This window comes from Sycon ciliatum, chromosome 1 (genome assembly GCF_964019385.1).
Source record: "Sycon ciliatum chromosome 1, ocSycCili1.1, whole genome shotgun sequence".
Taxonomy (NCBI): domain Eukaryota; kingdom Metazoa; phylum Porifera; class Calcarea; order Leucosolenida; family Sycettidae; genus Sycon; species Sycon ciliatum.
In genome coordinates this window covers 46,035,797-46,062,688 of record NC_088643.1, presented here as the reverse complement: position 1 = coordinate 46,062,688, position 26,892 = coordinate 46,035,797, and the positions used below count along the sequence as shown (strand labels likewise).

Sequence of the window (26,892 nt, the reverse complement as noted above, 5' to 3'; positions counted from 1 at the left end):
TTGTATTGGACTTGCCTTTTATGACTGGCATTTTAGCATGGAATGCAAAAACAAAACAAACATACTCAAAACGGAAAGCGTGTGATCGCTGTGAGCCGGGAAGACTTCAGGGAACATTATAGCGCAGCAGATACACACACATGGATGGAGAATGTTGTTTAAAAATAATATATATAAAAAAAGTTTGTGTTCACCGCCTGAATACTGTTGAAAGTAAGACAACAGAATATTGTTTTAAAAACGGGTTGTAGATAAGACCTGAATACTGCTGAAAGTAGAACAAATAAAAAAAGGTTGTGTACAACCCCTGCTGAGTACTGTTGAAAGCATGACAGCACCAGGTACTAGTACTCAAAGTAGGTGACCAGCAACTTCAACAACAGCAAAAAACACCTCCAGCTTAAAGATCGGGCCCTTGACGTGCATGTAAAGCTTGATAGGCCAGTGAAAATTCTTGAAAATAGTGAAGAAAAACACCAAATAAAACTTAATTGAAAATCAGATACATGCAGCAAAAGCATTCAGGACCCCGTAGCCCTCCAAGCTGTTTGCTCTCAATGCTACTCCAGTGCCCAGCTATATCCTGGCTTGAAAGGTCAAGTAACACGTGTGAGCATTGCTAGGTCTTGTACCTAGCTACTTGTGTGCCTCAAGGCTTGCCTTTCAGTTGCATGGTGTGCTTACAGAGACATGCAGCCAGGCTGATATACGCCAGCATTGCGCATACATGTATGCCGTACAGAACAGCTACCATTACGTCGTTCAATAGGAACTGGTCAACAGACTTGGAAGAGCAGTGACGCATGAAGCGAAACAGCGGGTTGATGCACTACCTGTCGCCTCTCCACTGAAGACAACAAGTGATTCAGGGCTGGCTAACAACAAGTGACTCAGGGCTGGCTAACTACACCGGCTTACAGAGTAGCTACAGCAAACACACACCGAGCAAGTGATAGCCTAGAAGGCACCAGATGCTCTTAGTCAAAATTGCTTGCAGCAGCAGTAGAGTGCCAGTTGCCAGTTGGCTGGCTTGCCTTGGCTTGTTCAACAACGTACCGTGTTAGTACTCTCAGCGGAAGCACGGGACCAGATGACAATTGACCATGTACACGACCAACACGGGGCCAAATGACAATCCACCGCGTACACGATCGAGAACGGCAAGATATGTTTGGTATTGTGAAATTATCCTTCAAGTGCCTGAGCTTTCATCACTCCACCGACAAGGTGAAAAGCTAGTGTAGATCGAAGTGAAGGCAGAATTAGCGACAAACACAACGAACGAACAGTTCACAAAGTTCTGAGCAAGAGACAACGGGCAAGTTTGTGCTTTACTTACAAAGCCAACACAGCCTCCTGCAGCTCCAGCAATCCAAGACGCTTGCGGCCGAGCACCTCACGTGACTTCCATCGTTTGGTCTTTGGCCGCGCGGAACTTGCCGAACGGAATGCAGCTCTCGTCTCCAATGCACTGCGCAAGAAATGCCTCCGACGCAGCAACACCAATAATCTCAGCCAGCATGCTGCACCTGAGCCAGCCGAGCAGTGGGGTGCGGCCGTGTTCGTAGCCCGACTCCCGGTGGTAGAACAAGACACCGTCTACCTGCATACACGTAGGAAAAGACGGGCAGAAACAGAGACCAGGGCTAGGGCTCTACATACTCATTTCTACAAACGACGGTTGATCACAAGGGTTGATCGTTAATCTTGGCGTCAAACTCGTGCTTAGGAATGCAGCAGTGTGAGCGGGTCAGACCATTCTCAACGTAAGGTTACTAACATTTTTAGACTAGGACTGCGTTTGCAATACTAGTAAACGCTAAATTAGAACCAGAGCTTTACAAACCCAATTGAGGTCTCTTTGTGGAAAACTCTACACTGCAGAGAACAAAACAGTGGATAGCTAGCTAGGTTAGAGCTCATTTTTCGGAAACCACTGAGTTGAATATGTCTTCTTCATCACCATATTCGTAACTCGTTACTGTACTTTACCACCGACAGCAGAAGAACTTTCTCCAAAGCACCTTGTAACTATTACTACGGAAAAGCAGGAGAAGTTTGCGTGAGGGGCAACTTGACAAAGGAAAACAATACTCCCCAGCACTAAGGTGAACACGTTTGACAGGATCCAAATATTGACTATGTATGGACAGTTGGTACGACCATTAACAATATAACCCCCGATGTTTCTTGTTCACGCTGTTTCTTGTTCACGCTTGGCCTAAAGGATGGCTACCATCACAGTCATCTCAATTGGCCCCAGCGCATAGGAAATTCCTGGGGTTTCAATGGCAATTCCAGGGTCAGGCCTGGTCTTTTGTATTCGCCGCACAGCCTTTTGGTAGCAGCCTAAGAGGATGATGACGACGGTAGTATACCTGGCACAAGTGGCAATCAAATTGCCAGCACGGCTGTCATCCCGGCCGGCAAAGCGGCCCATGCGTTCCAGATGAGGAAGGTTTTATCCCAGCCTCAGGAAAACACACATTCACTCACTGAGTCCTCACCCCCAAGCAGAATCCCCAGCCATCAACCGCTGCAGTCAACAAGATGATCCGATGCCGCAGAGGAAGCTGCTAACGGCCATGTCCTTGCAAGGTAATTATTATTCTAGTATCCACGCGATAACCCCCTTTCTTATCATTATCATCATCTATGTCTGGACTTGATCCTGATTCCGTCCCTTTTATTCCGGGTCTTGTGTGTTCTTCATGCAAAAAAGGCAAGCTTGACTTGAAGGAAGTTGACAGAATCGGTCTAGCACCAGTGTGCTCATTAGTTTGTCAACATTGCTCATTCACATCGGAACTCACCTTGGCCAGCAAGAATGATTGCATAACATTCTACGACATCAACCGGCCCAGTGCACTGGCCATGCGCATGATAGGCAGCAGTTGAAGCACTGACCAAGATGTGTGGCATTTGGGATCTGCCTTCTCCCACGGCTCGCAAGTCGTATTTTGGCCACTGTGATGCACTTTTCGAGGCAGCAGCGACTAAAGCTGAGCAGTGTATGACCAAAGCGGCAGATGACGCTATACAGGACGGGTGTAAAGACATCGCTGTCAGCACAGATGGCACATGGATGCGGCGAGGATACAGCTCACTGTATGGAGTGCAAAGTGCGATTGCCTTTGATACGGGCAAACTTATTGACGTCGAGATGTTGTCTCGTTCGTGCCCTGCCTGTTCTCACTGGTCGTCAAAGCTTGAGAAACAGAAGATCAGGCAAGCCGAATTTGATACCTGGTTTGCCAGCCACAGGGACAGCTGTTTGATCAACACCACAGCTTCATTGCCTGCCATAGAAATGGAGGCAGTGAAAGTCCTCTGGAAGCGGTCTGTGGAGCACCGTGGGCTTCGTTATACCACCTACTTGGAAGATAGTGATAGCAAGGGATACACTGCTGTCTGTGCCGAGAAGCCGTTTGGACCGTGGAGATATCCCCATTGCTAAAGAAGAATGGATAGGACACGTGCAGAAGCGGCTGAGGAAAGGCCTCCGTGATCTCAAACAGCGCTTTTGATCAAGCAAGCTAGCCGATGGAATGGATATTGGTGGAAGGGGCTGTTTGACTGATAGCCTGATCGACTCACTGCAAAACTATTACGGCATGGCTATACGCAACCACCCATCTGATGTCACACGCGCTGCTAAGGGCGCGTTAAGACTGGCGTAAAAAGCAAGCGGAATGTGAAAGTTGTCACGGTGAATCAAGCAGAATGTTTTTGTGTCGTATGAGTAGGAAGCAAGTTTTTTAGCTCCTGCCTTTCCTTCTATGGAATAGCCTTTCGGCCACTTTTGTAAGTATAGGTGGATTTGGAACAAGTCCCAGCCCTGATATGGTGGAGAACTCAAATATGGACCTGGCCTTGCTGCTGGATGGGGAGATTCGTGACTTGGCCAAAAAGTCAGGACTTGCAGGTGTGGACTCGCTGGCCCGACCGGACCTTGTACTTCAACTTCGCGCCATGGACATCGGCAAATCAGGTATGCCAGCGCTAGTGAGCTCTATCAGTGCACTGTCCTCGACTATCACTGCATTAACTGTGGAAATGGTCTCCCTGAGGGAGGACAGGGATGGGGAAGTTAGAGAAATGAAAGCAACCATTGATGGCCTTGTGGCGAAGATGATACACCTTGAGGAAGGCGGGAGTCCAAACCTGATTGCACAATCTACAACCCCGAGTACAACGTACAGTAGTGTAGCTAATTCAGTTGTACTAGTACTAGAGGGGCTGGGGTGAGGGAAACCCCCCTCACTCGGACTCCCTCCAACGCACACTCTACCAACCGTACCCGTACTTCCCAACCATCGACACACGTACACCAGACCTCATCACGCACTGAAACACCACCGGCTGCACCAACCAGATCAACATTGGCTACAACTAGTACAAGTGAATATACGGGAAGCAGTTCGGATGGCTGGGCCGAAGTTGTACGGCGTAGGGTCACGTCCCGGTACGTGAAGCCTGTGGCCCCAGCTAACCCCAACATCCTCACAGGCGTAGAAAAAGTCACAAAATCTGTGTTCTACGTGGGCAATGTCAAACATGGAGTGTAGCGCTAACGCAATCACTGACTGGTGCAAGGACCGTGAGGTTGAGGTGCTCAATTGCAGTATTAGCGAATCCCGAACCTTTGGTACAGCATATGCACAACTGACTGTCCCAGCGACGGATGAAGGCAAGATACTCAGTACAGGATTTTGGCCGGCAACAATTAGCCACACCGTCCGTAAGTGGCGCTTTGCCGACGGTACCAACGTGACTGAACGTGGTGGTCGCCTTATGCAAGACATCCACACCGCCCGGAACGCCCATAACCATGTTGGTTTAGTTTTCTTCGATCTTGCAAAGGCCTTCGACACTGTTTGGCACAGGGGTCTCTTAACTAAGCTGCGAACAGTGTATCGCATTGATGGCAAGGCTATCGGCTGGCTCTCATCGTATATCTCTGACTGACATCAGCTTGTACGCCTCTCAACTGTGTTGTCGGAGCCTTTACCCGTTACTTCTGGAGTCCCCCAGGGTTCAATCCTTGGGCCACTGCTATTTCTCCTGTATATTAATGACCTCCCCGATATCGCCCCTGGTGTCAGCCTTTTCGCTGACGACACAGCTCTGCTTTGCTCCAATGCTTGCCCTATACGACTGCATGAAACCATGCAAGATAGCATTGGCAAGGTTATAACCTGGATGCATGATTGGAAGTTGCAGCCAAACGTTGATAAAACGGCAGCTACGTACATTTCCCCTTCTCCCCCTTCCCTGCCACTTTGTTTTCCTTCTTCAAGTGTTGCTATTCGTATTGTTGAAGAGCATAAGCATCTTGGCGTTGTTATTGACTTTAAATTGTCGTGGTCACCCCATGTGCAGTATGTCTGCAAGCGCACAAGCTCCATCCTTGGGGCTCTTCAAGCCCACTGTAGACATCTTCCTCTTTCTTGCAAACGCTTGTTTTATCGTTGCTATATATTGCCCTTACTTGACTACTGTGATACTGCTTGGTCTGGCATAACTACTACTGTATTGAACAAGCTAGAAACCCATAACCGCATGCTCCTTAAAATCTTATTTAGGCCAAAACAAATAATGACCTTGTTTCCGGTCGGCCGACCGGGCCACTTTTTCCCAAATTCTGAAACTTTTTTTTGGTCCCAAAATGTATACAAACGGTGGCAATGCCATGTGTGCAAGTGCACTCAACGAGTCATAACTCAGTCAAATCTCAACCGAATTCCACAATCGAAACACCTACAAAAGGTAGCAGAGATTCTCAGCTGTCGGCTCGTAAACCTCCGGGGTCGATACGAGCTAGAATAACGGAGCTGGAAGGACTCAAACTGTTTGCTTGATTTCTCAGGATGTATTTGAAGTACGAAAACAGGAATACACCACATGCTGTACAAGAACAGTGAGTCAGTCAACTTTGACATTGATCCTTGCCATGATATACATGTATGTACAATGTAGGTGCTCTTGTCCATCAATACCACAACGATTGAGGAACCAAAAAAAAGTATCCAAAAAAAGTTTCATTCCGGCCGACCGAGTCTCCTTTTTGAGGGGTTGCCGACCGGAAACAAGCCTATTTTTTGTTTTGGCCTTAGCAAAGGTCGTCGCTTTCCCTCCGCTAGCCTTTACGAAATTGCCAAGATCAGTCCCCTTTCCACTCGACATAAGTACCACCTCTGTGTTCTCATACATAAAATATTACTAAATAAAATACCCTTGCATATGCAGGCTTATAATTGGTTCTCCGAAACACGGAATACCCGGAACTCATTCAGTATCCCACGCGCTGCCTTCACCCATTCACTAGATCCCCGATCTTTGCTGGCTATGTGTTTAGGGCAACATTACCAACGCAGGTCAAGACCAGCACGTCGATGGATAATTTTGTTGCTAAAATCTCTGCTCAATTATAGGTTTCCTGTATTTGCATGACATCCTGCTGGTTTGTCTCCTCCTTTGCCTTTTATTTGTATTCTTTTATCTGTTTTACTGCTGTGGTTGGCTTTCACCCTTGTCTCAGTTTTACTGGCCGTCATCATGATGTGCCATGAGATAATGATATAAATACAAATAAATACAAATACAAAATCGCTCACGTGATGTTCCCGCCAGCGTAAACACGGAAAAGTTTTCCCACCACTGTGCAGGCCGGTGGGATGCAGATTCCGGCGGCACGCGAGAGCACTTTTGATATCCTTGCACCGCATGTTCCATCTTTTCTTTTTATTTCAGCCCCTACTCTTTCCGTCTGACTGCATGCTTTTGAGTTTTGAGTTTTGACTTCTAGACTGTCAACTTCTTCCATCGCGCCGAAATCTTTGTTTGACTCAGCAATGGAGAGGGAGCTCATGGAGCTGTACGTGGTAATTTTTGCGGGCTCTGCAGGCAAAACGTTGACTGCAAACGAGAAGCATACTCTGATCGCTGAGCGGATGAATGCCCCCCAAGCACCAAACACTCCGGACATCGTATTCTTTCCGTCGACAAGCACAAGCAAAAGCACAATGATCCAGGATCTCAACAGACTGAGTTTGAAGAAGGGCTGAGGCTTCCTGCAGCTTCATCTGTGAAAAGAATTCGGGTGGACACACCCATTCCCATAGCGCTGCACATCACATCCGAACCAGTTCCGTTATTTTTACAACGTTTCGGCACTTGGCCATCGTCAGGTAATAACAATGAATACCGTGGAAGCCACACAAGAGCAGTATATACGCAGAGTGTAGCGCCAAAAAAAGATGCTAATTATGTCACCTAGTATGTATTTTATTTTTTGGCGCTACACTCTGCGTAACGCCATTCACAGAGCACAATGCGCGCTACCTTCTGCTGCTTCTCCTCCGTGATGTGCTAGTTGCGCCTTTTCTCTCTCTCTGTCCCCCCCTTCTGCATACTAGGTGACATAATTAGCATCTTTTTTGGCGCTACACTCTGCGTATATACTGCTCTTGTGTGGCTTCCATGGTATTCATTGTTATTACCTGACGATGGCCAAGTGCCGAAACGTTGTAAAAATAACGGAACTGGTTCGGATGTGATGTGCAGCGCTATGGGAATGGGTGTGTCCACCCAAGTTCTTTTCAACAGACTGAATTAGCATATTTTGATGTCCAACTCAAACTGAGTCAAATCAAATTTTTCCAATGTCGATTGATTTTGTACAAAGCTTGTCAAAGCTAGTGAAAGACTGTAAAAGTATCACATGTACTGGCCATTCCAGCGGGATACACATGCAGTGTGATTGCGATTCCCGGGATTACGCTGCAGCATTCCGGCGGCTATTCACGCCAGTCTGAACGCGCCCTAAGGCCATATGGGCTTCATTGTGTCATCGAACTTCCGACGACACGCCTATGCACCAGTTCTGTCCGGAGGGGCTGGATTCATGGTGCAAATACCAGCAGATTCAGGCAGGGCGGCCTGGCGTGTACACGCACCATGATGTCATACCGAAGGCCGTGCTGGATGAGATCCGCCCTGTATAAGTTATACCGTATTTTCTCTGATAAGAGCCAGGGGTTCTTATTTTTTCAGTGACAGCTCTACACGCGCTACTATTAGAGACTGGGCTATTATTGGAGACTGGGCTCTTATTTTTTCAATTGTCAACTATCAAGCCAACTCCAGTCTATACAGGCATAAACTGACCACATCAAGACTGATTTTTCAATCCTAAACTCAGGAATATTGTCAAAACAGATGTTTCACAATAGCATTGACGCCAAGAAGGAAGCAGTAGACCGAAAACCTCCTTACAAATGTTCTTGGCATGTTGTACTGCTGTTTTATATGCAGTCAATATACTTGTTGTATACTCCAATTGTGACCCGTGCTACTATTAGAGACTGTGCTCTTATTATTTCAAACCACCCTCACCCCAGGTCATTATTGGAGACTGGGCTATTATTGGAGACCTGGGCTTTTATTAGAGAAAATGCGGTAATCGTCTTGCTGACCGGCCACTTCTTGAGCGATGCTCCAGAAGAGCCACGCAGAATGCAAACGAGGTATTTAACAGAATGATTTGGCACATTTCCTGCCCCAATGAATCTTTCTGCAGTGCCAAAATTGTGAGGACAGCTGTGTACCTATCTTCATGGTCCGGATTTTGCGCACTGGATTTTCTCGAAACTTTCTTATCTCACTTTTTAAAACTCGGATGTTGAGCCCAAAGTAATATGTAAAGAGAAAAAGGACCTAAAAGTTACTAGTTATGCCTAACAGTCCACCAAGGTAACGAGATAATATACAGTCGGATAGTGCGACAACAAGGCACAAAACTGACAAGGTCGAATGTCTCGATATCCTTGCAGGGATGAATTTATCCCGTATCGCATCGCAGTTTGCGATGCAAACTCGATCTACTGCTATTCAAAAGTCACCGTGAGTCGCAGAAATTGCGATACATACACATTATGCAGGCTATCCATGCCTAGCTTGCGCTGTCAAGTAACATGCATACAGTGCAGTGTATGTAGTGCAGGTACTCTCAATCTGCGTGCACATGTGTGCTTCAGTCGTTTTTCTGCAGATGGGCTTTCAGGCATCACTCTCAAGAAAGACGATGTGGTAAACACCCAACCTTCAAAGAAATATGCTAATCAAAATCAAAGACTTCTACACAAATGTGATTTTGTATAGCAGAAACTGCTATGCAAAAATATGCCAGTAAATTCATCCCTGCCTAGCAGGTTTGTGCCTTGTTGTCGCACTATCTGACTGTATATTATCTCGTTACCTTGGTGGACTGTTAGTCATAACTAGTAACTTATAGGTCCTTTTCTCTTTCCATATCTCACTTTCGGTTTGATTTATTGCCAGCATTTGTTTTTTTAACATCGGCCTAGTAACATGATGATGCTACGTTGAAAATTTGAAGCAATTCTAATGAAGCGTTCTGGAGATATACTGGATAGCCTACGGCAGGTACCATTCTAGGTAGACTGCCCCATTTGTGTTTACGAAGGTGCCACGGCCATTAGCCACCGATTGATGTAAGTACTAAAAAAGGGTATCGGCATTTTCCTCGCGAGTGCATACTCTGGTAGACCTCCACTCCATGTACTGTTACTCTGCAAGTGGAAACATATTTTTTTTATTCCCCTTCTAGTTACATTTTCTTTTTCCTTCTCCCTCTTTTCTTTCTATTCATATTTCTTCACGTTCCTCAGCCGTGGTTGGCTTTCACCCCCTCCCCTTTGATTGGCAACTACATGCTATGAGATGTGGAATATAATTTATTAATACATAAGTATACAAGTGCGAGCAGTGTGCCCATCATCATGGCATATTGCTAAGCATGCTGAGATGGCAAAGTTATCAAGTTGCCAAGACTATGCTCACCTGTACATCAGGTGCTGAGGAGAACACACTCTGAAGAGTAGTGGACTGACAGTCGAGAGCCGCAATGGTCTTGAAGGCATACTGAAACAGTGCAGAGAATTAGTTCAAAACACATTAGTGGAATAGTGCTTATACAAATAATACAAGTGGGCATGGATGTTCACAACAGACAAACACAGTCGTTGGTGAGCTGGATTTTTTTTAGCAGCTTGAAACCGTAGTTAGGCGAGTAGCTGGTGAGGGACACCGGAGGCACATGGATGTGATGACATCACTCACGAGAGAGTTTCCGAAGGCCGTGCATTACCCCTGTAACTCACATGCCCTCAACCTCTGTCTCATTGCACTCTTCCACATCCCTCCAGTGTCCAACATGTGGACAACACTACAGCAAGTGAGTTTGTTCTTTGATAACTCGCCCAAGCAGCAGCAGCAGCAGACGTCCATGGAGACAATCAGTGGCATGCCGTCTGATGCTAACTTATCAACGACGCCCTGAAGAAGAAGAAGAAGTTGGTCAACTTGAGGCAAACTCGCTGGGTGGAATGGCACTCGGCTTTGGTCAACGGCGGCTGTGTCTTGCCCTCTCCAACGTCATCATGAACTCGTATCAAACGGCTGCACGTTTATTTGTTGCAGGTGGAAGGGAAGTCAAGTCGAGTGAGGGAACCACGCAGCGCGACCCCCTCTCCATGGCCTTTAATGCAGTTGCCACCATACCTATCATCACTCGTCTCCAGGCGCAGCACGCATCGATCCGGCAGAGCTGGTATGCGGATTACTCCAGCGGAGCAGGTAGGCTGAGACAGATCCGGTTGTGGTGGGACGAGCTGCAGGCAATTGGACGGCAATACGGATATTTCACCAACTCAGAAAAGACCCAGCTCCTTGTCAAGCCAGAGCTGGAGCAGGATTCACGCCAAGTGTTTGCTGACACAGGGATCCGGATTGTGACGGGGCGCTTGCGTTATCTCGGCTCCGAGATTGGATCAGAAGAGGCGGTCACGGAAAGTGTTCAGCGACGGGTGGCGAAGTGGAAAGAAGAGCTGAAGAAGCTTACTGATATTGCAAAAACGGAGCCACATGCTGCCTATGCCGCATTATCTCATGGTTAACGTGGTAGGTGGACCTACCAATTGTGTACAGTACCTTTCCCTGCACAATGCCTTACCGACCTGGACAATGTGATCTCAGAGGAGCTTCTCCCTGCTCTGACGGGCCGTGATTCCTTTCTACCAGAAGAATTGAACCTTCTCCGCCTGCCCTGTCGGCTGGGGGGGGGGGGGGGGGTGCTTTCAGCAAATGGGTACGGCACAGCTCCTGCGTCGAGAGCTGTAACGGCCCTACAGGGGGAGGAGATTGTACACCAGAATGATGTTCAATAGTCCCATAGCTCCAGGGAGGATGTTCGCCATGCAGCCCAATATGGGAAGAGGGAGGTGAATGATTTCGCCTTGATCAAGAGCAGTGCGTTCCCTACCCTGGCTCGCCGGCGGCTGGAACGTTTATCCGCGAAAGGCGTGTCGAGTTGGCTCGGGGTGTTGGCTCTGGCAGAGCATGGTCACCACCTGTCCAGGGGAGACGAGCTAGTTGTGTACGTGGGGAGCTGTTGAACTCCACGCATGCGATGATTTGCCCTCGCTGAGATTTCTCAACGATTCGCCACAATGAAGTGAGAGATATAGTGGCGGACCTCCTGACGGAGGGGTACTCAGATGTGGCAGTCAAACCTGTACTTGCTCCTATCACAGGCAAGGTGTTTTTAGCGGCCTCAACAAACACAGCGAACGCGCCTGCGCTGATGTCCGAGCTAGTGGATTCCGGACCCGGGCTCAGAATGCGTTCTTCGACGTCCGGGTCTTCCACCCGGATGCAGCGTCATACAAGAACAAGCCCGTAAGTGATCTTGTCCAGCAACATGAGCGCCACAAGAAGAGTGAGTACGCCGAGCGTATCAACAACGTCGACTGTGGTACATTTACCCCTCTAGTCTTTACCACGGCGGGTTGTTGTGCCCCGGAGTGTACCACATTCATTAAGCGAGTGTGTGGATTGCTGGCAACTGCCGATCGACCCTATGTCCGGCTAATGGCTTACGTGCGGTGTCGGTTGTCCTTCGCTTTGCTCAGGGCAGCAATAATGTGCATTCGCGGTGCATGTTCGGCATACCATCGCCCAGTTAACAATGCGATGAGGGAGTTGGCCATTGTGGAAAGCCGCTTCTAAGCATGTGTAGTAACAAGGCTGCTTGAGTGGTCTCTGCATGTTGATCTGGTAGCGGAGTTCCATCACTGACACAGGGTAATTGCTGACGGCACAACATACATCATACTTGACTGAAAAATGATCTCCTCCCTACCCCAGTTTGTGTACAGGAAGCGATACAGTACTGAGGACTGCGGACGTCCTTGTTCTGGCAGTACACCGTTGGTTAAAAGCTGAGCATGAGCGGAACGAAACAGGCGTTGCGTTTTTCGACATGTCGAAAGCGCTCGACTCTATCAAGCACACAAAGGAAGAGCTCTCCAGCATGCGAGTGACAGGCACTGTGGATTTCTGGCTTGCTAGTTACCATGGCGATCAGTACTAGCGGGTGGCTATAGGCAGGACTATGTCAAGTTACACACCGTGCAGTCGAGGCGTGCCACAGGGATCCGTTCTCGGCCGGATGTTGCTCACACTGTACATTCACAACATCCATAATGTCCCGCTACCCATTAAGAGTCCGTGGATGATAGCGTTCTCGAGGTTTCTGGGGGTCGAGCAGTGGTGTGCACCTACCTAAGCACCGCCGTCACCAATTTGGCAACTTGGCTTGAGGACCGTGGCCTTGAGTAGAACCAAACCAAGACACCGGTCTTGCACACAGCACCGCGGGGTATGCGGCAGAGTGCAGAACTGCTCAAAATCCATTGCGACGGGAAACTGCAATCAATCGTGTCTCAGGTTCGCTAGAGTTGCTATCTCAGAGTATGTTTGATAATGAGCTCTACAATGATCTCCCCTGTGATGGTCTCGTTGCCCGGAGAAATAGTCAAGTTCGACCCTAGATCGGTGCGCTATGGCGCTCACGTTGAAGTTTGACGGTCTCCTCGGAATGGCTATTTTAGCAAGCAATGATTATGTCCAAACTAACATAAATGTACGAATCCAACACACTCTATCCGTCTCTGATAGCCAGAAACATGGGTGCCCAGCTCGCCTGACAAAAACTGCGATCCGGGTCTTCTTTGGTTTTCTGCCGTGGACTTCCACTACAGGTCTCTCCGAGAGATTCTCAGAGACGTCCTGCAACGAAAGTTTTGATATTCAGTCGTCGCTGCACCCATGGCCGTTCAAGTGTCTTGTTTCGGGGGTTATTACATGATTGCACTCATTGAGCTGACCAGAACCTATTGCAGGGCCCATTTCTGTGCTCTCACGAAAGCGTCAAAGTATTCTAAGCAAGTCGCTTTGTATCTGCTCACTAATAGTTCAGAGGATAGTCTCCATTTCTGTGCAAGATTTATCAGATCAAATCCTATCCTATTGTTACATAAAGAATTCTAGGAAAGGCACTGCTTTGACACCTCATCAGTAATTTACATTCCATGTATTCGGTGTTTTCCACAGTTTTTCCCTTCTGTGATTTCTTTCACTTGGAATTTGTTCCTCCTCCCCTCCCCTGCCCATTGCTACACTACTTGTATTAGAAATATTATGTCGCCCACATGCATAAAAGGAGGCACCATCGCCAATTTGTGTTGCGGCTTAAATAAAATTCAACAACAACGGCGACGACAGCAGCAACAACAACAACATTCGCTTACCGGATTTAGCTTGGAAACTGACTGCACTCCTGGGTTTTCATCAATCCTAGATTTCAACCAAAAGAATCGACAGTCTGCCTAGATCACAAGACAAGAAAACAACAGAAGAGGCTCTGCATAACGCACAAGAGCATGCATCTAGAAACATGTCCCCTTCGACTGGTGACCATAAAGCGGGGATGACTTGTTTGATCACCTTTCAATTTGGACCGCTCACGTGAACCGGGCAACGGAGAGAATTTTATTGCAGTAAAATAATGAGGCCTGAAAAGAACCCTAAATTAGGCGAACAGAACATTCTGACGAACTGTACGTTCCGTTTCACGAACTCATGAACTATTCTTAAAGAAATGAAGCCCATGCCCGTGTCCACACATGACTTTTAGTAAGTCAAAATCAGAAAAATAAAATGAGAGAAATTCCAACTCAAAACTGGAAGGCAAGCTTATTAATAATTCGACATAATGTAAAACAACCAAGAATTGGAGTTATTGGACAACCTTTGATCACCGTTTTGGTGATCTTGATTGGAATAGCTGCGGCAATAGGGGCATGTATGGGGCTGACTGGGCTGCGCACGTATGCACACGTTGAGTAGAAGTTCGAGCACAGTACTGCCCTACCTACGCATGCATTGACGAACGTTCTACACCTTGAAGTAGCGAATCAAAGTCACTTCAACTCCCCTTTGGAGCGAACCTAGCGAACGTTCTAATATTCGTTTCACCCGTACATTTAAAATAGATAATGGGGAAAAATAGAGATTTCATCACATTCCACCTTTAGTAATATAGTCCATAATCATGTGTCTGATTGCATGATGTTGAGCAGCATCTTGCCCGCATTAGTGAAGTACAATTCTAGATAGATGATTGTGCACTGACCTCCACTTCCAGCATATCGCTGCTATTCCAGCATAGCACGTCCAATACACAGTAGAGACACTGGGACTCCACGTAGATGCAGTCCAGCAAGGTGCACTCTACACAGCATACACATACGGAACACAGCCAACAACACATACACACACAGAACACAGCCAACAACACATACACACACAGAACACAGTCAACATCACATAGACACAAACAGAACACAGCCACCACATACATACAGAACACAGCCAACACCACATACATACAGAACACAGCCACCACATACATACAGAACACAGCCACCACATACATACAGAACACAGCCACCACATACACATACAGAACACAGCCACCACATACACATACAGAACACAGCCACCACATACATACAGAACACAGCCACCACATACATACAGAACACAGCCACCACATACACATACAGAACACAGCCACCACATACATACAGAACACAGCCAACACCACATACACATACTAAGTGAAGTACACGCATACATGTACAAATATCCACTCAACATCAGCACATAATTCCTTCTTTCCAAAGCAGGGGTTTCACCCTACTCTCATCAGGATGATAAGGCAATGGAAGAAATGATAGTAAAGGACAGCGAGAGCGGCAGTTCTGGAGCAGTTTGCAATAACGTACTTCAAAGTAGCTCGGTACACCTAGTCAGGAGGTGAAGCGTGAACCTGTCCTCTTTAAGCAGCAGACAGTGCAAGTGAGAATCGGTGTGAATTTTCTCCGGCCACGCGCCAACAAGGCACATGTGCAAGCGACAACTAACACTGCTATATACTCACCGCACTACGCAGTTGAAGCCTGAGGTTGGAACTCTGAAGAGGTATGCACGAGGGCGTCAGTGGCTTCACTGCTCGTGTGATGTATCACCCTACGGCCAGTTAGTGTATAACATGGCTGTGCCCCCCCCCCCCCCCCCCTCCTGATCTCCCTCCTTATCCCGAACACACACACCTTACCTACAGATGCACAATATCCCTGGCTAATGACACAGTGTGATGATGAGGTGCAGTGACATCACGTGAACCTTGTGAATACCAGTATAACAGCTTTGAGATGGCGTGGTACTAGCACTACCAATACAAGCGTGGCAGTGTTAGCGAGGCTTTGCTTTATCCTAGCACTGCCAATACTAGCGCGACACCGTTAGCCTAGCACTGCCAATACTAGCGCGACACCGTTAGCCTAGCACTGCCAATACTAAAGCGACACCGTTAGCCTAGCACTGCCAATACTAGCGTGACGCCGTGAATGAGGCTCTGCTCTACCTGCGCAGTTAGATTTCCCCTACCAATGCTGTAGATCATCACAACCTGCTCCAGCAAAAGGCGTTGCTCTCCCTGTCATTTTACCTCATCGCTTCAACCGTCAAATTGTCTAAATGCATGTGGAATGTTGGTCGTCCTGTCGCCAAGGCAGATATTATATTGTTGATTGTTGTACATGCGAACACGTGCCATACCCTACATATTTGAAGTATCAATATAACGCTGTAAGTGAGTGAGTGCGTGGGTGAGTGAGTGAGTGGATGATACCAACTGCGAAGAGTTTCCTCGAGCAGTACATTACCTGCATCATGACTTGGACTTTTTTTGGCACCACCGGGCAGCAGTGAATGGAATGTGTTGATCCGGTGTCCATTGTTGCTGTACGCTGATGTCATACCCTGCAACACCAGCAGTCAGCATACAGCATACAGCAGTAAGTGGTGCACTGCTTCGAACCACACAAAAATGGTGGCGGCAGCAAAATAAAAACAAAACAACAAAAACAGCAGGGTAGGTTTCTAACAAGGTAAAGAAGATACAGCACATACCACACCAGCACATACGCACAGTGGATGACCACACCAGCACATGCGCACAGTGGATGACCACACCAGCACATGCGCACAGTGGATGACCACACCAGCACATACGCACAGTGGATGACCACACCAGCGTAGGGCTGCGCCAGTCAGTACTGCCTGGTTTGTATTGTTGCACACTGTGACCTCCTATTCAAGCACTGTCTCACTCTGTTGGGCACTACTATCTAGTGTTAGTCATTTACGAAAAACATGCAAAATGAAGTAAGATGCTGGTGGTGGTGGTGGTGGTGGTGGCGGCGGCGGCGGTGGTGGTGGTGGCGGTGGTGGTGGTGGCGGCGGCGGTGGTGGTGGTGGTGGTGGTGGTGGTGGCGGCGGCGGCGGCGGCGGTGGTGGCGGTGGCGATGGTGGTGGTGGTGATGGTGGTGGTGGTGGTGGCGGCGGTGGTGGTGGTGGTGGCGGCGGTGGTGGTGGTGGTGGCGGCGGCGATGGTGGTGGTGGCGGCGGCGATGGTGGTGGTGGTGGTGGTGGTGGCGGTGGTGGTGGCAATGGTGGTGGTGGTGGTGGCGGCGGCGATGGTGGTGGTGTTGGTGGGGGTGTTTCCTACTCTAAACTCTCACACAACACTTGTGACAACTGCAAAGCAAATGTACAGGTGAACACATGGCCAGCGACTAACCCTGCCAGCAACGACCAGACATCTCTTCCCAACAGGGCAGATCTTCATCAGCCACTTTGAAGCAAAGTCATCAGGAACGTCCACGAGCCACTCGGACATCATGAGCTAAGGCAACGAATACGGAATAAAGCAGAAGCAGGGAGAACAGCTACATATTGCTTGGCTGCCATCTCAACGTGCTGACAATCACAAGAAATACGTACCGACTAGACCAGCACGCTACCATACAAAGCATACCGTAAGTGTTAGGCCTGTTAGTACTCTGTACATGTACAGTAGAACAAACTATAGTGCTGCTCAATGAAATCCAGTCGCGCCGTCACTCAAGTACGCGCCGGGGGCTGCGCAGCCCCAGACCTGCGAACACTGGGCTGCGAAATGGCGCAAGGCGCAGACTTGAGCGACGCGACTGGATTTCATTGAGCAGCACTGTACATGACTGTATTGCCAGTAGTGTACGTCAAATGCAGCCACTGAATTTAAGTCATGAAGTGCAACAGCGGTGTGCAGAATGCTCGAGAGCGCTGTGCATATCCAAGCCACACAGGCGAAGCGTGAAGATCACTTCCGTGGCAGTTCTTCACCGGTGTCATAGATGTATTGTTGTTTGCATGTATGCAGCACCACATTCTGGTGTTAGGTACGGCATTCAAGCAACATGCCGGCGAAATCTAGGCTTATGCTACCTTCTTGCACTCACGGTACATGCATTGAGGTTGACATGGTCGCAAGCTGTGTTGGTACAGCGGGAGAGCCCCCACCCCCGGTTGGATTTCACTTGCCACCACTGTAGAAGCAGCAGGGCAGCAGGGCAGCAGGGCAGCAGAGCAGCAGGGCAGCAGAGGCAGTCCGCAGCTCACCTGTTTACGATACGATACTTGAGTCAGGTGCTTTTGTTTGCTCTTCCGTCCACGCCGTCTGGAGCTGCTACCATCAGCCATGTCCTCCACATCCATACTGGCCTGTGACATTGTTACACACGTGTGCACACACACACACACACACACACACACAGGCACACACACACACACACACACACACACACACACCACGCCACGCCACAGTTTGAGTAAAGAGAACCATCACAAATGGAGAAACATTTTCATGCAGACAGAAAGGCTATGCAGCAGTGAGGGTCCACGTACTGACTGCGTAACTGTGCACTGAAGAAACATACCTCATCATTGCCTGCTTCAGCTGTAGCAGAGTGACATGCTGATGCAGACACCTGTGACTCCTCTTTTGCCATGGACTCGTCGGAGTCCCCATGCTGCCCTTCAGCAGCTCGACAATCGTCATCCCCAGCTGCTGGGACATCTCTGTGGGCATCGAGTATGCCCTGACGTTGCCTGGCGGGAAATTCGCAGCAAGGCAAGATAAGAATGCATGTGAATGAGAATGGCCAACTGGAAAGCATAGCCACATACGTCACAACTAACAAATGCAAATCACCAGAACAGGCACCAACAAATCACGGATACAGTCAACTTCGCTAATAACGACTGCGGATATAACGACAATTCGCGAATAAGGACATAATTTTCATGCCCAGAGCAAAGTCCCATCTAACTGTGACACATATAATGAGACTTCGGGTATAACGACACTTCGCGAATAAGGACACTTCTCTGATGCCCCGCAGAGTGTCGTTATAAGCGAAGTTGACTGTACCTCCAACCTAACCAGATCAGGTCATACACAGCAAGGTGACCATCAGCAAGGTGACCATCACTCAAGCTAATCACAGCAAGGTGACCATCACTCAAGTCATACACAGCAAGGTGACCATCACTCAAGCTAATCACAGCAAGGTGACCATCACTCAAGTCATACACAGCAAGGTGACCATCACTCAAGCTAATCACAGCAAGGTGACCAACACTCAAGCTAATACTACAATACACGTACTTGGTAGCTACTTGACGTAAAGCAGTGCCGGTGTAAGGCCGCAACCACACTAGGCACAAACTGCGTAAAAGGAACTTTCTCGTATACGCCGTCAAGGAAACGCCAGCGAAACGCAAAACGTGCTGTGTTCCTTTCCAGCAGTCCAGGTACCCCTGGAGAAAGCAACGTGCCTGCATTGGTCCTTTCCTTCGCCATCCATGTTCGCATTCTTGAGGTTTGCACTACGTCGGTAGTAGACCGCTTTCTTGTCGGGTTGAGTGCTTGAGATTTGGTCTGCCAATGCTTTGCTTCCAGTGCATTTCCGGACACGCCTGTTGCCTGCTGTTGTCTGTTTCCGAGATGCCGCGCTATAATTCCACTGACGATCTCGAAAAGAAGCTCACAGAGCTTTGGGCAGCGTATCAGAAAACGAAGCAAGGCCAGATGATAAAGCAGACCATCCGAGAGAAGGAGATGACCGAGGCCTTGAACGCATATGCCAAGGAGCTGTATGGTGAGGGGTGTGTGTTTTTTCACGCAAAACACACACTTCAAAATCGACAACATAAAAGCCAAGGCTCAGGATTTCTATAAAAAAAAATACAAGTCGCAGGAAACTGGTTCTGCTGCACCAGACCTGGGCAGTGAGGATGCCTACGACCTACAGCTGGCGTATGCTTACTGGGAAAGGTTCAGGACATGGCATTCCCTGTTCGGACAAACGCCTGGATATGGTCCCCATGTATCAATACACACTGCTTCTCTCCTGGCTGCTTCCAGCTCTGATTCTTCGACGCCGGCAACACCCAGCAGTAGCGCTGCCATCCCTAGGGTATCATCATCATCATCAACACCCAACTCCAACATGCCTGGCTCATCTACTGCCAGAATATCATCAACCATGACGCGGCCACCACTAAGGGTTGGTTACTCTGACGATGGCAACCTTGATGCCCTTCTACCCGGTTATCCAAGCTCTCCGCTGTGTCCTGCAATGCCATCCTCTGCAGTGATGGTATGGCTGACTGTGCACCGGGAACATATACACAGGAAGCACATGGCCAGCGGAACAAGCGACCATCATGACATGTTGCCGCATTGGAGCATGCAGATGGTAACAGCGACAACGATGATAATGAGGATTCTTCTGCTGCTACTGCCGATCCCAAGTAGGGTGCCGAGCAGGCCAAGAAGAAGCGTCAAGGTACTATCTCCAATGTTTCTATTTCAGGCTGGCAGGCACTCTGTGGAACTGTCTGCCCCCTACCATAACCTCCATCATGAATATTGCTGAGTTCAGAAGAGAACTGCATAACCGGATGGCTAAGTTTCAATTCAACTGCAAAGGCATTCACTGATATTCCTTGTTTTCCTCATTGATCTGCTCACTTCAGTGAACATCAAATGCCCTATTCCTTCCCAGCTGTCCTATTCTTCGTGTTATTTCTCCTTCTCTGCTCACTTTGCATTCTCATATCCTCATCCTAACTGTACAGAAATGGAGACCCCCTCGATAGTCCTAAGCGGCCTCTGGGGAATCCTTGAAATAAACTATACAAAATTATACAAAACAAAGTGGAGGAAGAACAGGCACACAGCCGGAGATTTCTAAGTTCATTACATTTTCGCTATGATATTCTCATCAAAGCATTCTCTCTGGAATCCCGCTTCTTAGGCGACACGTTGACAAAATGCAATGGTCTCTTGCATGCAACGCCATTGTGGATGCAACTTTGCATTGTCATAAAGGATACTCAAGCGTGCATTTGATTTTGTAGTGTGTGTGATTTTGTATGTAGTATGGTTGAAGCCTATTCTCAAATGATGCTTTTATTCAAGCCGGGCTGCTGTTAAAGGCATACTTTTATGCATAACCAGGGTTCTAGGCAAAGGGGGGGCATAGCCCCCCCCCCCCCTGTACTCTGATGGCGCACCACCCTACTAATTTTTCGATTTTCGTGTTTTTTCAGGTCACACAACGAAAATGTGGCCACGAATCAATCGTCCCGGGTGCTTGCCGCGCCCCAACGTTTCATTTTCAGTGAGAAGGAAATAGTGGAACATGGACAAAAGTGGGTGAACAGTTTTTTCCCTCCCGCACCCCTACCATTTTTTCCCTGGCTAGAACCTTGATAACCAATGCACAAAGGCATGCTTTAATGTCAAAACTATCAATGCACTCTTCCCTTTTACGTGCTTCTAAGTCATTCAAATCCAGCTGCTATATGAGTCATGCTATTGCACACGACTATGGTGTACTGGTAAAGACCAGATACAAAATGTGTTCAAAGCTGCAGGACGAAATGTGCGTTGCACTGTCAGGGGCGTCGGAAGGTATTCTAGTGTGGTACGGTCAGCCATCTGAAGTACAATTTACTCGTCGGGGAGGGGTTGCTGAGCCGACATCTTGGAAATTTAGAGCCCAGATCAGGGTATTTTACTGATTCACAGCGTACTTGTACCTGGGGCAAAAAGTGGCACGGTCAATACCGTAGTGGCCGTACCGTGTCCGACGCCCCTGCATGGTTTTCAGACCTGCAAAGCGCCGGCAGTGATCTTGACAGCAGCGCCCATTTCGTCCAGGCAGTGTGTACAGCTGGCATCATAATGACACTGTGTACACGGTTTATGGCACCTGGCAACGCCTACCCAGGGCTGAGGAACACAGAGTGGTTTTACATCTATCACGTGACCATGCACAGGGTATGGCCATGTTGGCTCCAACTCCAGTCAACCCTTGCATCTATGGGTCACGTGATGTCCGCCATGTTGGTTCCTTTGCCCACATGCCATGATCACTTTCTACACAAATTTAGTCGCATGACATGAACCCTTTCTACACAAATTTAGTCACATTACATGACCCCTTTCTACACAAATTTAGTCACATGACATGACCCCTTTCTACACAAATTTAGTCACATGACATGACCCCTTTCTACACAAATTTAGTCACATGACATGATCTCTGTTTACATTTTAAAATTTAGTCACATGACACAGATGTGAAACCAGTCCGTAGGCCCCCACCACTAGGGAATGGTGCGGTCTTCCGGAGCAGAGCATCAACTGGCGGTACGGCCTCAGAATGGCATTTATTTCCCCTGGTGCAGACACACATAGAACTCCGCAACTAAGTTACTTGGCTTACTCCTTCTGACGACGTAGGCGCTCGCGACGACGCGATTCCTGGTCCGAAGAGCGGTGAACTCTCGACTTGTACTGGTCAAACCTAGCACAAAGCAGCACAGACATACTTGTACTGGTCAAACCTAGCACAAAGCAACACAGACATACAGCGTACTTGCACTGGTCAAACCTAGCACAAAGCAACACAGACATACAGTGTACTTGTACTGGTCAAACCTAGCACAAAGCAACACAGACATACTTGTAGCGCTTGCGCAAAACCCATAAAGTCCAAAACTTGGTATTTATGTATCGTACAATACAGACTACAGTCGTGTGCATGACATTTTAAGTGCCGGCAACAGAGAAGGCACCTACATGATCGCATCTATCACAAAGGAAAATCAGTAGCCCCAAGACTTCTACAGAAAATCAGGACATTAAATGTCAGCTATTGAGTAGACGACTTAACTTATTAGAAGTAGCATGTAATGGTGGTACACACAACTCCTCACACCACTTATTAAAGTGATAAATTCACAATCTCTATTTGGGTATTTAGCTGGCTACTGCCCATAACAAAACTATATTGGCTAGCATCACGTGATTGTGAGTATTAATTGCGGCTAGTGTGTGACATCATAGTCGTCAAGACCGGCTACATACCTGGGGTGTGGCAGAGCTGTGTCGTTGACTGCCTCCACCACAACCAGACCTCCGGCAAGGCCATCCGCTAGGTCCTCCATGTCTGGACAACAGTGCTGTGGGACAAGAAAGCAAAAAAGCACATTCCTTTCTCTCTCTCTCTCTTTCTATCTATCTATCCATCAATCTCTATCTCCATGGACTGCTTATATCATAGGGGCCGTGCGTGTATGTGTGTGTGTGTGTGTGTGTGTGTGTGTGTGTGTGTGTGTGTGTGTGTGTGTGTGTGTGTGTGTGTGTGTGTGTGTGTGTGTGTGTGTGTGTGTGTCAATCCATTTTCAATCCATAGCTGCCGGAGATGGCTCTCTCGTCGTGCCGATTGAACATGGTCGCTGATCTCTCGGCAGACTGCCGACTTTCTGCCGACGCGCGTCGTTTTCCATGTCGGCCCCGCGAGGGGACACGTGACCGTAATGGCAGTGTTTACCAGGACCAGGACCAGGTGTGTGTGTGTGTGCTAGTTCGGTTGGTGGGTATTTCAAGTACACTTATGTCAGATAGTGTTGGGTCTGCTGCCAACAGGCTCGACTGCTTGAAGGTGCACATGGGTAGGTACACGTGTTGTACCTGCCACCTTTGTTGGTTTCAGGATTCATATACTTTCCATTCGAAGTATGCATACCTGAAAACCATGGACTACTGGCTAGATTAACTTTTGTGTATTCATGGTGCTAGTGAAGCTTATATCAGATCCACTCTGATTTAGCCACCCACACTAGTAGCTTTTTTATTTATTCCCGTAGCTATGCAGAAGACGTTACTTCAGTAACGTCTGGCGCTAGCCAGGGTCCACACAGCTTTAATTTGGTTTGTTTGTGTGTTTGTGTCACGCCTGGCGCTATCCCGTATCTGTCCCGTACCGCACCGTCAAACACAGCTGGCCACATACAGCTGGCCGCAATATTCAAATAGGGCTTTCAAACGCAAGATCATAACGTGAAGCAACTTGGAAGAATGAGTATGAATGCGAAGTGTATGGGGGAATGCATGTAGGGCGATAGTGCGGGTTCGAATCCCAGGTAATGCCTGAAAAAATAGGAGAATTGAAAAATTTATAACATCCCTATTCTTTTTTTGCGGTCATCAAGGCGGTAGATGGTGTCGTATTACCCTCGACCGTACCTGTCCCGTACCGTACAATCAAAGACGGCTGGCCACAATGCATATTCAAATAGGGCTTTCAAATACAAGATCATAACGTGAAGCAACTTGGAAGAATTAGTATGTATGCGAAGTGTATCGGGGGATGCATGCGGGGCGATAGTGCGGGTTCGAATCCCAGGTTATGTCTCAAAACAAAAAGTAGAAATTTATATCATCCCTATGCTTTTTTTGTCTAGGTCATCAAGGCAAAAAAGCATAGCGTAGGGCCCTGAGCTTCCAAGCTCTCTCGTTTTTTAAACTTTTTTTACTAAGAAGTTGCGACTTCGGCGGTAATAGTCATGAAGTTGGTTGCTCCAACGAAAGGTGCGACGTGCTCCTCGTGTGCTCCGGATGGCAGTCGTGAGTCAGTCAAGTGTCAAGTTCGGCAAGAAGCGTGTGCTCTTCGTTGGAGCAACCAACTTCATGACTATTACCGCCGAAGTCGCAACTTCTAAGTTCGTATTGTTGTCCCTCACGCGGACGTGCGACTAGTTGTTGGAGGTGACAGCGTTGTGACTAGCTATACTGGCTCTCAACGTCTGTTTAGCACAACACCATGAGCGACTCTGACTCACGCTGCTACCTGGGGCTTCACGAGGTGTTTGTCGCGCTGGAAACAAAGCGTCTCTGTACGTTTGTATCCCTGGTGATGGTTTGGCCTGGAGAGCAGTGTATACAATCATGTAAGTGGTGCTCTTCAGGCACAATCTTCCTCAGCCTACTCAAGCTCAACTGATGAGGGGTGAATTCCCCGAAACACTGTGTATTGAGCAGGGAGTGGTGCTTTCTTTCAGGTTTTCCGAGCGGAAGGTGCGACGTGCTCCTCGTGTGCTCCGGATGGCAGTCGTGAGTCAGTCAAGTGTCAAGTTCGGCAAGAAGCGTGTGCTCCTCGTTGGAGCAACCAACTTCTTTTTTTACTAGTAGCAAGTATTACCTTCAACGGGGGCAGGGGTAATTGCAGTAGGATCCCGGGATGGATACCCTAATGCCTTCAATCCTTTTTTTGCACCTTGTCCTCACCTACTTACTAAGGTGTGGTGAGCCCATAAGTGGGATCATTTCAAAGTCCACCCAGAGTTTTGGGGATTTCAGGGGGTGTCGGCCGTTGGGCGGTTCAATAGCCAATTGAGTCATCTTTCCAAGATTCCTTTCGAGTCTCTCTCCCCTCTCCCGGGGAGACCCATGTGACCAGTTTTGGCAGTGAGCAACAAGTACAAGTACAAGTGTGTGTGTGTGCTTTGGGAGGCACAAGTGTAATGCTTCGCACAGCCCACGCATGCTGAGTGTGGCGTTCCCCACCCGGTGGATAACACGCCTCCTGGCCTGCCCCTTATGGGGCCACATACCAGTCATGGCAGTGGAAGAAGGAAGGTGTGTGTGTGTGTGTGTGTGTGTGTGTGTGTGTGTGTGTGTGTGTGTGCATTGTGTGTGTGTGTGTGTGTGTGTGTGTGTGCATGTGTGTGTGTGTGTGCATGTGTGTGTGTGTGTGTGTGTGTGTGTGTGTGTGTGTGTGTGTATGTGTGTGTGTGTGTGTGTGTGTGTGTGTGTGTGTGTGTGTGTGTGTGTGTGTGTGTGTGTGGTGTGTGTGTGTGGTGTGTGTGTGTTGCTATGTCTATAATAGCTGTTCGCTATCATCGCTTCCGCGATGGGCAGGTCTGAGGTGTGAGGTGTGTGTGTGTGTGATGGAACATGGTGTGTGTGTGTGTTTGTTTGTGTGTGTGTGCGCGCGCATGTGCGCATGCACGTGCGTGTGCGTGGCACCTGAGCTACTCTGGATGAGTTTCATTTCCACACTACTAGTATACAATGAGAAATTACTACAGCCGTGGCAGATAACACCTGGCCACACGAATACAACAGCTCTGACATGACCTTGCTGCATAGTGCATACTGCACACTCCAAGTCAGTTGTAGGGACTTCCAACTGAAACTTGAAAGTGAAAGCACAAGTCTTTAAATAAACATGTCACCATTGGTAACCGTCACCATTGGTAACCGTTACAAAAAGTTCCCTCAACTAGTGAATATAAGTAAAATTTAATGTTCATAAGTGTTTAGAGGGGGCTTCAAAGTAGTACATTATCATCATGGTCATGCTTTTGTGTTGCACCTGACTCCTTTCTACACAGAACTGTAGCTGAGAAGTATAAAACCCCACTGTCGGTGGCTACTAGTAGTAGTATTCTCACAAACACACAGTACTAGTAGTAGTAGTACTGTACTTAGGGTCAAAACACAAAAGTTCAAACAGCACACTGACCTGGAATTTTCCGGGAGATTCCCAAGCTACGAGTAAAAATGAATCACAGAAGAAATCATGTCAGTGACTCACTGCACTCTTCTTATCTTCATAAGTAACATTCTTAGAAATTCTCAGCTTTTCTAGATTCGGCCATCGACGCTCCCTTGACTCGCAATCGTCGGAGATAGGGTTCACTGAAATCACCTGCTCTCCACAACCGAAATGGCTTTCTTACGTAATTACTATTCCATGCATTTAATTTTTGGTGACTGTCTGATTTGATCTGTTTTGAGTAGATCTATAGTATAGTACGTGTGTAAGTCTTCAATGATACCGGTATGCATTGTGTATGCATGTTATGAACTCATAATAGACACGTGCATGGATTCGAATGTGATCCATATCCGGCATGGCATCATGGCATGACGTCAATCAGTAGAGTCCACGCGCGTACGTAGATCTACGTACGCGCGTGCACGACTGGTCGAATCCGGACATTCCGGAGCTCCACGCGCGCACGTGTGCATGAATAATGAATATTGCATGATTTGTCATGATTTTTGATTATGAATAATTATGTATAATTATGAGTCATGCATGTTCCCATCAGGCCTTGTACACGTAGATCTACGTAAGTCGTTGAGCTCATGACATGAGTGCTCGCATGCTGAGCTGAGCTCACGCTCGCGCTGTGCAGGTGACAGGTTAGACCTAC

The 26,892-nt window shown here is 48.0% G+C and overlaps 1 protein-coding gene across 2 annotated transcripts; it reads right to left on the bottom strand.

The window, feature by feature from the left end:
- Positions 1-26,493, bottom strand: LOC135828719 (snurportin-1-like). 2 transcript variants are annotated; one of them, XM_065341144.1, is made up of 11 exons: positions 26,196-26,493; positions 22,754-22,848; positions 22,110-22,190; positions 18,249-18,420; positions 17,932-18,033; positions 17,072-17,176; positions 16,155-16,251; positions 14,558-14,655; positions 13,674-13,751; positions 9,865-9,945; positions 1-1,603 (listed from the first exon to the last, which is right to left on the bottom strand). In XM_065341144.1, the coding sequence occupies exons 2-11, from the start codon at positions 22,831-22,833 to the stop codon at positions 1,397-1,399; spliced, it is 1,101 nt and encodes a 366-aa protein (XP_065197216.1). In that variant the 5' UTR covers positions 22,834-22,848; positions 26,196-26,493; the 3' UTR covers positions 1-1,396. The 2 variants fall into 2 exon arrangements, with proteins under 2 accessions (XP_065197216.1, XP_065197224.1); XM_065341152.1 differs by lacking the exons at positions 1-1,603; positions 9,865-9,945 and adding an exon at positions 9,987-10,359.
- Positions 26,494-26,892: the final 399 nt, after the last annotated feature.